The sequence below is a fragment of the Sorex araneus genome, chromosome 1 (genome assembly GCF_027595985.1).
Source record: "Sorex araneus isolate mSorAra2 chromosome 1, mSorAra2.pri, whole genome shotgun sequence".
Classification (NCBI taxonomy): domain Eukaryota; kingdom Metazoa; phylum Chordata; class Mammalia; order Eulipotyphla; family Soricidae; genus Sorex; species Sorex araneus.
Genome location: NC_073302.1, coordinates 316,552,543 through 316,564,589, shown reverse-complemented (window position 1 = coordinate 316,564,589; position 12,047 = coordinate 316,552,543). Strand labels below are relative to the sequence as shown.

The 12,047-nt window shown below is 36.2% G+C and overlaps 1 protein-coding gene across 3 annotated transcripts in view; it reads right to left on the bottom strand.

The window, feature by feature from the left end:
* The window catches only part of SPOCK3 (SPARC (osteonectin), cwcv and kazal like domains proteoglycan 3), a 389,483-nt gene that overhangs the window by 187,075 nt on the left and 190,361 nt on the right, over window positions 1–12,047 (bottom strand). For all 3 annotated transcript variants that reach the window (XM_055131920.1, XM_004610366.3, XM_055131926.1), the window contains exon 4: window positions 7,682–7,796. In XM_055131920.1, the coding sequence (XP_054987895.1) occupies window positions 7,682–7,796 (115 nt within the window). The remainder of the gene's footprint in view (window positions 1–7,681; window positions 7,797–12,047) is intronic.

Here is a 12,047-nt window from a genome sequence, read left to right as displayed (position 1 = left end):
CTCAACTGATTTCCTCAAATATTATGTCAATTGTAACTTAACCTTTAACTATTAAATGCGTAAACAAATGACTATAATATAGGTAGATTAAAAGTGTTTCAAATGTGCTATGTACAAAGGATAAGGGATAATTTAATTCTACCTTGGGCTGAGAGACCTGTGGAAGAAAGCTGAATAGAGATTTTTCAATAATTAATGTTTATTGAGTGCTTACATTGGGAGAAGTGTTTTACACAAATGATGTTTTTAATTCTCACAAAACAGAGGAAGATAGATAGTATAATTATCATCACTATTTTATAAACAAGAAAACTAAGTCTTGGGAGCTTAATGAGCCCCCAAGTCAGTCTGCTACCAAGAGGTGGAGGCCGACTTCAAAGGCACTCTAGTTTCAAATTACATACCATTAACCATCATGCTAAAAGCCTCCTTAGAAATGGAACATTTGTAAGAAGAATGGAATATTTGAGCTGGACAGTTCATAGGGGAAATGGACTCAGACATAACAAAAGCCTATTGTAAAATAAACACCTCTAAGGAAAAATGAGAGCAACAAATAATATCTACTGTGGGTCAGGATCTGTTCCATTTAATTTTCTATATGAATTCATTCATTCTTAAAACATTATCACCAGAAAACTGCATTTTTATCATTCCTATTTTGTGCAGGAAGACACCTTAAGTTTAAGGAAATTGCCCACTGTAACGCAGCCGAGATGAGTGTAACTGGACATTCATATCACTCCATATGGATCTGGCTTCTTTCTGCAAAATCATGCTCGATAACCAGCTTCCTGCAGTTATAGAGTGGCTCTCCTCCAGGAAGACAGCCACCCAGGCCTAAAGCTATGGAGGTCAGGTCAATGTCTGGGCCAACCATTTTTTACTTTAATCAACAGTTCACTGCATTTCTACTGGATCACTCAACATTAAAATGAGACATGCTATATACTTGAAAGTGTTGTCAGAATTTTACTTTTTATTTGAGAAACATTTATGTGTTTATTTTTAAATAAATGGAGTAAAAGTCAACAATATCATTCTGACTGATCTAAGTGAATAGTTTAAATAATTCAATTTTCTTCTTATGAGCATTTCTTAAGAGGCTACGAAGTATACCCTCTTGAAGTAAAATAAGAATAAAAGGAGAACCTAATAGCTATTTTCAGCAAGCATGTGAGTTTAAGTATATTGATAAAGTGTACATTAGACAAGAATTATCCAAAGATGTTTTAAGGAATATTTTTGGATGATAAAATTTAATATCTTCAAAATGCTTAGATAAATGGTTTATGTAAGTAATACACTTTATCTTTCAAAGACAGAAAAATTGAAAGAATTATGGAAAACTCCAAGATCAGGTTCAATGGACAAATCTACAACTTGAGCAAACTCTATAAATTCTTTCTCCTAGTTTTTAACATCGATAAAATTAAAGTGGTAACTTTAATTGAATGTTGTTGTAAGATCAAATTAAACACATATGTATGTGTGTAAGATTAAGTTAAGCACACATATGTGTATGTACCTAGTTGTATCTAAGTTGAGAAAAAAATGGACATACATTTTGCTATCATCTGTGAGGTTATTTTGTAGGGTTTTTTTCTGATTTTATTTTCTTTTATAGTTTGGGAGACGCTTCCAATGGTGGTTGGGTTTACTCTCAGCTTCTTGCTTCCATAAAGCTCCCAGTGGTGCATGGCAGAGACTCTGATGTCAGGGATCAAACCAGGGCCCCCCACATATGTTCCATGTTCTCTCCAGCCCTATCACGTGTGTTTTTAATAAAGGGACGATGCTGTGTCACTTAGATGAAACTGAGTCACTATCCAAAATTCTATGTGCTTATCTTGAAATATAATTAATATTAAAAAGTCATGTATGGAGTAAACTTTGGTCATAATGATATCAATAATAAATTATTCATATAATGATTTGATTAATAGATTAATGATAACAAACACACCCCTAATGGAGATTGTTGATCAGAGGGAGGATTTTAATGTGTACAGAAAGAAAGGGGGAAATATAGAAAGTTTTTGTCTTTAGATAATTTTGCTCTAAAATTCTAAAAACCACATTTGGGACAAGAGAACTAAATATCCAAACCACAGAGACAACGCACTGAAATTATGAGACCCCCAACTTCAATAACCAAAAGGGACCTGTCAAGGTGGCAAGCTGGGTGGGGGGTGAGTTGAAGGAAGCTGGGGACACCAGAAGATGGGCTTTGATAGCGGTGATGTTTTCGGTGCTGGAATATTGCACGGCTAAAACCCAGCTATGAATAACTTCATTAATCATTGTGCTTTAATGAAATGAAATTTGGAAAAAAAATATACAACAGTTGTCTGAGTGATAGTACAGTGTGTAGGATTTTTGCCTTCAACAAGGCCTCTCTGAGTTCTATGCCTGAACTTCACATGGTCCCCAATCCCTACAGTTGTGATCCCTGAGCACAGAGCCAAGAGTGAGTTCTGAGCCAAGAGTAAGCTCTGAGTATGGCTAAAAAAAATTAACATTTAAGACAAATTAAAAGTCTGACAAACCCTCCATGTTCTAACAGAGATTTCTTTAGAGTTTCATACTTTACAAAGTCAAATACTTATTCATAATTATTATTAGAATTTATTTAAAATTTTTAAAATTTCCATATGTATAAGAGATATGATCCAATATCCTAAATTGTTCCTTATCTATTTGTCTATTATTTATCTTTCATAAATTTATCTCCAAAGAATATTATAATCACTGACCTTCACTTTTTAAATTAGCAAATATAATAATGATATTTATTATAAAACACTGGGAATTCAAAACACTAAATTAATCTAAGGCACTTAATAGAGAGTTTTACACACATAAGGTCTGCAGAAAATACCAGCTTTTATTCTCCCTAAGGACAAAATCAGTGTACTCATATCCAGAGAGGAGCTAAATCTTACTTAAGTATGAGGGGATTATTTTTAAATAGTTACAAGTTTAATTTAATTTAACAAATGTTTTTGGCACATGCCTATAATCATCCTCTCATAAATATTTTAACAATGTAAAAACAGAAATAAACTCATAGTTACACATTTAAGAAATGAGGGTTTGCTTGATATGGTCATTAAAATTGACTTCTGAAAGTGCCTAATTAAAATAGAGGAATTTGATGATACGTCCATTGACATCTATTTTACATAAGTAGAATTTTTAATTAATTTCATCATTTGCCCTTCTTGGAGACAAAGAAGCACTCTCTTATAGATGGTGTTCATCCTTTGTTAAGTAAAACAGCAATAAATATGGCTTTTGTCCTATGATAATTTGTTTAACCTTACTTAGACTTCTTATACCAAATCATTTTTTAAAATATCAGCAGCATTGACTGGTGCCTGAAACATTGATCTAGAAATAGTGCTAATTATCTGCAGCTGCACAAGCAGTAAAGGGGGCGTGGAAGGCTAGGATTCTTGCTCACAGTAAAGGAGAACAATGAAACCAGTACCCTCAGATACTAAACATCCCGGGACCCCTCTCAGGATAAAAAAAAAAAGTGGGTCATATATACAGTCTGGTAAGTCTATCATATTTTATATTAAATTCTCTAGGTAATTGGCCTGTAGCCATTTTGGAAAACATGCAATAGTAACAGTATTCATTTTTTATGAACCAATTTGTTTTAATCTGGTGATGATAATGATAAGAGAAAGCACAAGAAGACACATATGTTTGTCTGAGGTCATTTCTTCAGAGAAAAAGGCAATAGTAGTAGATACATACCCAACATCCGACTGGACATAGCTACTTGGAATGTTTACATTAGGCTCTATCTTGGAAATAGTTGCCAAAGCCAGAAATAAAACATCACAAGACACCTAATAGTACCATTTTTATAATCCTAAAAGATAATTATTTGAAGCACTGAAGAAATATTCAGTCTATTATTTTTTTCTATCAACTTCATTGTAAGTTGAAGGCAAGTATTTCCCAATTGCTTAAAACCAATTATTAAGTACTCTTTTCTCCCTCAAATTGTCATAGCCAGTGATTATGTTTCTAGAAATAATTTATTGATTTATTAAGTTAATAACTTTATTTTAAAATATTTGTTGATTTACTCCTATGCCCTGCACAATGAACCCTCAGCATATCTGCCCAAGAGATACAGAAGAGAGTTGTCAGACTTAGGTTATCTGGATTGTGCAGCTTACTCAAACTATTTCTCATTTTTTTTCTCTAAATATTTCTTAAATATTTACTATCACTATTGTGCCATTGTTCATTGATTTGCTCGAGCGGGCACCAGTAACGTCTCCATCGTGAGACTTGTTACTGTTTTTGACATATCGAATACACCACGGGTAGCTTGCAAAGCTCTGCCATGAGGGCAAGATATTCTCAGTAGCTTGACGGGCTCTCCGAGAGGGGTGGAGGATTCTTAAATAGTAGCTATTTAAATACACTAGAAGTATGTCAATAGTCTATCATTTTAAGTTTTAAGTAAAATAGACACTACCCACATTCGCCCAGGTTTAAATGAGATTGAAACTAGATGTTTTATAACAACTGTATGAGTATAACAAGATGAGAAATTCAGGGTTCTGAAGGAGCAGACAGGGTTAGAGCAACAATACAGAGGGTAAAGCACTTGCCTAACCTGCTCCCGACCTTCTTGGTTCCATCCCAGACCCACTTATAGCTCCTGGAGTCTGCATCCCTGAGCTCAAAGCCAGAAGCAAGCTCAGAGCACAGCTTGGAGGGACTCAAAAACAAAAAGCTAAAAATAAATAGGGAAAAATGAATGTAAGAACCAATTAGGAGGAAAGTGCTTCAGAAGCCAACCCTCTTTAGGAAAGAGTAATCCTCAGCAAAGGGCAGGCCTTGTTTATTTTCCCAATAACAAGAATAGCTAGAAGAAAAAGAAGCTGCTCCTTTCCATGAAAAATGAAAGCATAGTTTTCTTTTTGAAGGGGAAGTAGCTGGAGTCACATTCAGTACTACTCGGGAATTATTCCAGGCTTGATGCTTGCGGGGGGTCACCCCAGGAACGCTCAGGGGTCCATGCAGCGCAGGGGATGTTAGCCAAACCCCTGCATGGAAAGCATGTGTTGCAAGTGCTTGAACTATTGGAAAAAAATATTTTTAAAGAGAAAAGTATAGCGTTCTAATGTAAACCATGCAAATGGAAAGAAGCTGCCGAACTAAGTCCTCTGTTGATGTTTTCTGCTGCCAATATACGATTTTCTCCCAATATGCATACACTCCTCCAATTGAAGAACTCCATTATTTATATTAGCCATCTTTATTGATCAAACTGCTTGGCAAAACTCCTCTTCCCCGAGGGTTGTGTCAACATTCACTGTGTACTGACATCCTCAAAGCAAACAATGCATATCAAATATTAATCTTAATATCAATTCCTTAGAAACTGGTTATTTATTTATTGACTATACTGTGCACTGAGTGAAAAGCTTAAAATAGTCTGTGTCAAAAATAGAACTCATCTAAATACTATTTACATAAAGGACTTTGAAGTCCTCTCTGTGAAGTAGCACTATACTCACACACTCCCCTAGCTCAGAACCATACCAAAGGCAAAGCTTGCAACACATGTACTCCAGACACAGGTTTACATTAGGAACATTTTAAGTATTGGTTTAAGATCATTTTTATTGTGTCAGAACAGCTCCTTTGAACCTGTAGTTTAGTCTTTGTTTACTATGTTAGAGAAACAGTAGCATGCATGGCTCCAAAAAGTATGTATTTGGGTTTCGATAAGTAAAGTTGGAAATCAATGTTCTTGCTTTGCGATCTTGAGTCTTTCTGCCAGTATCCTCTTCTGGTTGTGTCAGGTAGGCTCCTGATACTAACTGCTAGTTATTCAGGTGATGTTTTGACTTGGATTTTTAGGACTAAGGGGAAAGAGGCAGAGGAAAACTTCTGTGTTAAACATGTGTAAGTGGAAAATTTTCTTAGGGTCTCTAGAATTTGTGATGAAAGTTTTTGCCTTTATTTGAAATGAACTAAGTCTCTGCAACTGAGTTTTGTAGGGTCCTAGAGATTAATTTCATAAATAACCTCCTGTTTATTTCTCAAGCAAACATCTACAGGCTCTGCATGTGAGTATGTTTATATTCAGATAACTAATTAATGTCTGGTTTGTAGGAACCATAAGAAAATTTTGAAGCTGTAAGAAATGAATAGACATGGGACTGTTACTAGGGGTCAGGGGAAGGGGGTGTAGAAAACTAGCAAATTAACTGGAAGTAAATTGAGAGCATCAGTGGAAGGTCTAAACCACCCGGGTAATGGCCAAGGCAGGTAAGAGTATATGCACCTAAACCATAACTGTCAATCAGCCATGGATGTGGGGAGGGAGGATGCGGAAGGAAGGTTAGACCAAAGATAACCTAGCCACAGTGACAGGAATGAAGAATTGTAGGCACATTGGTGGTGGTGGTGTGAGGAGCTTTGTCAACCAAAATCATAAACCTAAACACTATTGTAGCCTTGCTACTTAAAATATATTGAAAATTTAAAAGATAAATATAAAAGTTAACTTTGACCCAAATATCTTTAGTATTTTAATGAAATGATTTAGTGGTAATGACTGAGTGGTAATATATTACTGACAACTGTTCTGCACCCTCTTTCCTTACAGACTGAGTTGCTTCAAAGACTTATTATATCCAGTATGTCTTTACACTTTATATCTCCAAATTGTTATTTATTTCCTTCCCCCCTTTCTGCTTTATTTTTGCAGATACATTATTGGTTTGCCATGATTCTTTGTCCCAAGTGAATTCCCAAAGTCTAGACTAATGATCTTGCAATGCCACTAACAATTTGGTATTGTGGACTGAACATATCCACTAATCCATTTAACATAAAATAAAAGGCTTAATGCATAGGTACCTTTATTGTAATAGGGAACATCAAAGTAAATATTTGTCGTTTTCTAGTAAGGCTACTTATGTCTTTACTGGTTTGTTTGAATAACAGACACAGATATAAGTAAACTAAATCCAAAATTCAATTAGCCTCAGAACATATCCAAACAACAAAATCCCCTTGTTCATTTGATGTAAAAGCAAAACATGAATTAGATCTGCTATCACACAAATGTACGTTCACATTAGGGTCCTGAGATATAACTGAACAGTCTCATTCAGGTCTTGGGTTCCAGGTTCTTGGGCAGGACAGTACAGCAGGTAAAGGTCTTTGCTTGATTGTTTGTAGCTGACCCATATTTGATCCCTGGCACTACCTATGGTCTCCTGAGCCCACCAGAAGTGATAAGACATGTTTAGAACAGCCAACCATTCCCACTCTGGCAAAAAAAGAAATCATAACAAGACCAAGAGAAAAGACAAATCTCGACTCAGAGATAAGATATTAGAGAAATATACATAAGCAAAACATTTAAAGTACATGTATTCATTCCTTAAACTTGAAAAAGTACAGTATCTTCTTAATTTAATCACAAATGCCTAAATTCTATAATCCAGAGTAATTCTGGCTGAAAACTATATTCAAGCTAAGTAAATCATAATTGTATTAGCCAAACTTCTGAAACGGTTTCAATAAAACTCTAGATAAAAGCTTGTCAGACATTGCCAAATATTTATACTCTTCAGTTATTCATGGAAAGGAGCACTGTTCAATCAGCAGAATTAAATTTAACAGTATTTACCTGTGAGTAAGCCTCCGGTGACTAATGCAGGCAGCCGTCTGAGAATCTTGAGCAATGCATACTTTATGGCGACTACATTTTATCTTTAAGCATGGATCTTTAGCTGGATCTAAAGCTAAACAGAAAAAGATTGGACATAACGTATTAAAAGGTTTCTGCAAAATGGAGACAATCAATCTCATTCTTGATCAAAGGATCTGTCTCGCATTAAGCTGTACATTTTCCTCCCAGTCTTCCTCGGTGAGGAGACTCTTTTGCTTCTACTCACGTAGCTCAGATAATAGCAACAGTTTGTTTTCTTCCACTGCAAGCAGATGCTAAAATGCACAAATGCATCCCCATGATTTGATGATGATGATGGTCATCATCATCATCATCATCCCATTGATCGTCAAATTTCTCAAGCAGTCTCAGTAGTCTCCATTCGTCCTAGCCCTGAGATTTTTAGAAGCCCCCCAATGATGCCACATTGGAGGCTCTTTCAGGATCAAGGGAATGAGACCCAGTTTGTTACTGGTTTTGGCATATTAATACTCCATGGGGAGTTTGCGAGGGTCTCCCATGTGAGCAGGAAACTCTTGGTAGCTTGCCAGTTTCATGATCAGATTAAGTCCAAAACTTTTTATTGCTAAGACTGCCTACGAACCATTAAAAATGAATAAGTAAGGGCCAGAAAGATACTGCCTGGTATTTGGCCAACACTGATTTGAATCCTAGCACCACATATGGTTCACTGAATTCTACCAGGAGTTACTTCTGAGCACAGAGCTAGGACTAGCCACCGAGTATCACTGGGTCTGGCCCAAATCCCCAAATGGAAAAAAAAAAAAAAAAAACGTGTGTGCTACTGTTGTAATACTGTCAGTGAATAGCAGTGCTTCCTGCAAATTGAGAAAAGGATTCAACATAAGAGGTGTAGGGGGTTTTGATAAGTGGTTTTCCAAGAAAAGTCTACAGCTGGTCTGGGGGATTGTGTGAGGGCTATTATGATAAGAAGGTGCTTCATCTTAAAATTGTTTGCATCTAACATTTGAACCACCATTTTCTTCCAGATAAAATATACGTTTTGGTTGCTGAAAACACAAAGACTTTAAGTTTGTTGGTACCTGAAACAACAAAAGTTTCACTCTTATGTAATTCACATATGAGGTAATTTATTATATATTTTTTTCAAAAGTTTAAAAATCAAAAGATTTCAGGATGTTCGTAAGTCTTACTTGAGCTACAACCAGAAGCAATATTTTAGAACACATCTTAATTTCAAACTTATATTCATACTATTTTGTTATCACCCCCATTTTCCCAGGCCCCCCCATAACTACCAATATGAGGTACCAGCTAATCTAGGTTTTTTTTGTTGAACTAACATATTATGGGCATTTTGCATAAAAGGAATAATATGATATGTGTAAAGAGATGATTTTCATTTGAAGCAATATTTTCAAAGTCCAACTATACTTTATAAAGTAACATTTCTTTATATACCTGGATAATATTCCATTTTATCTCTGACACATTTAGTCATCTGTCTGCTAAATCAGTCTCCCCAGAAGTGGGTGATATTGACCACAGGTATGGGCACTGTGATAATTCATGGCACAGTAGTAGCCTAGATGCAATTGTGGGTACTTTCTACTTGTCCTACTACAGGTAGAGTTTCAGGGAGTACTGAGTAATTTTTGTTCTGAAAAAAGGGCACTAAGCCAAATCAGTTTGAAAACCTCTGCACCAGTGATAGGCATTTAGAATTTATGTATTTTAACTATGACAAATAATGCTACTGCTACATGTTAGTCCAAGTGATCACTGTATCACTGTCACCCTGTTGTTCATTGATTTACTCAAACAGGCGCCAGTAACGTCTCCATTCATCCCAGCACTGAGATTTCAGCAACCTCTCCTTACTCATCTTTCCCAACGACTGGAGGCTCTTTCAGGGTAAAGGGAATGATACCTGTAATTGTTACTGTTTTGAACATATCAAATATGCCATAGGGTGCCTACCAGGCTCTGCTGAGTCCAAGTGATAACTAATGATATTTTGTTATAATTTATTGTGAACATAACTGATACATTTTTTCCTTCTTAACAAAAACACTGACTATTCTGGTCAGAGTGATTGTACAGTGGGCAGGGCACTTGCCTTGCACGTGGCCAACTTTGTTTGATTCCAGGTATCCCATATCCCCTGAGCCTGCAGGAGTGGTTGCTGATGGTCCCAGCAATAAGCTCTGAGCATCACAGGGTGTGGCCAGAAACCAACCAAATAAACAAAACACTGACTATTCAGTGTACATGCAGGTTAAGATGGAAAGAATATCCCACTGTAGATAGATATTAAAAATACGAGAGCTGAGAAATGCACACTGGTAGAGGGATGGGTGTTGGAATACTGTATGACTGAAACCCAATCATGAACAGCTTTGTAATGCTCTATCCCAGAGTGACTCAATAGCAAAGTTAAAAAAAATACCAGAGCTGAATTGGAGCACCAGCATAGTGAATAAGGTGCATAGTTGACCCATGTTCAACTCTCAGCACTGCACAGGATCCCCTGAACACCACCAGAAGTGCTCCCAGAGCATAGAGCTTGCAGTTAGCCCTTAGATGAACTAGGTGTAACCCCAAACAAAACCAAAATAACAATAAAAATACAAGAGCTGATATTTGATATATGTAAATCAAATCTAGTTTTGTTTTGCCAGTCTACAAAAGATGAAGTAAATTGAAAAACATTAAAAAGGTCTGAGCTATTTCTAGAAGCTTAAGATGTTAATTTTAAAATATCAATGGTGAAATTAACCAATTTTACAGAACAATATTACTGCACCTCACACTGTACTTTATATTTATGTCATATTCTTATTAAGAAAACACAATATAGGTTACATGATTTTGAAAAAAGAGTGCTTCCATTTTAAAATAATACAGTATATTTTCCACATATAATCTAACTTCTGTCACTGTCATCCCATTGCTCATCAATTTGTTCGAGCGGGCACCAGTAACGTCTCTCATTGAGAGACATATTGTTACTGTTTTTGGCATATCCAATACGCACAGGTAGCTTGCCAGGCTCTGCCGCGCGAGCTCGATATTCTCGATTGCTTGCCAGGCTCTCCGAGAGGGGTGGAGGAATCAAAGTTGGCCTCGTGAAGGGCTAACGACCAACTGCTGTGCTATCGCTCTAGCCCACAATAATAATATAACTTACACTATATAATCTGTATTATTAATCTAATCTGACTGAAATTCATATAATTATGACATTCAACCAAATTCAATTACAACTCGAATGAGATTTATTTATTTATTTATTTAGTGCCACTCCCAGAAGTTCTCAGGTCTCCCTCCCTGCTTTGTGCTTTACAATGGCTTATCTAGAACTCTGGATACAATATGAGGGTGCTGGGGATTGAGACCATGCTGGTCATGTGCAAGGCAAGTGCTTTACTCCCTAGACTATCTCTCTAACCCCTTAAGTTCAGAGTATTAAAGAGACTTTTATTTATGTCTTCCAGATTTTATTTTTAATTTCCCAAGCAGTGAGCCACCTCTGGAGATATGGCTAAGACAGTAGACATTTCAGTGCCAGGCCCAGGGACATGGTGCTGTTTAGGTCCTCGGGTACCTCTAGGATCTGCAGCCAGTGAAGCCAGTGTCCATGAAGGGCCAGGCAGTGAACTGCGGCCTGGGAGGTGCTTAAACCCAGTACCATCTCTGCAATCTCTCTTCCAGATTTCTTTACCACATCCATTGAAGAATAGACAATGCTCAAAAAGTGACCCATGTGATCTGATCACTCTATTTAATAAAAGCAACGAGAACTCTGAAAGCAATATACACTGAGCAGGAAATTACTAAAAAATGTAAACTATAAGAAAGAATTCAACACAAGGTTTCCATGAATTAATAGACACTATCAAATGAACGATAAGCAGTATATGATAAGAAGGAGAAATATATTAGAAAATGAGCATGATGAATCAGATATATAGGATTTGCACTACAGAAAATATCTTTCTGGCACGTGATTTTAGCCATCTGTATTTTGAGTAGAATTCACATTGTTGGCAGCTTCAGCACTATAAAACATCACACTGTAAATACAGATGCCTGAGATTTTATTCTTGAAGTCACAACAATAACAAACTGTCTTCTTCCTGGCTGAAACCCATGGATTAGAACCAACCTTATATCTTGAAAAAGTCCCTCTGTTATGATATCCTTTCTATAGATTTTAGATTCACATGTCCTAATCTAGTTTTACTCCTGAAATTATCTCTCAAACATCAAGTAAAACTAACCTAAAAGAGATTTCCATCATTGCATTTGAATTCATTTGACTGTGTTCCTTTTCGTACTA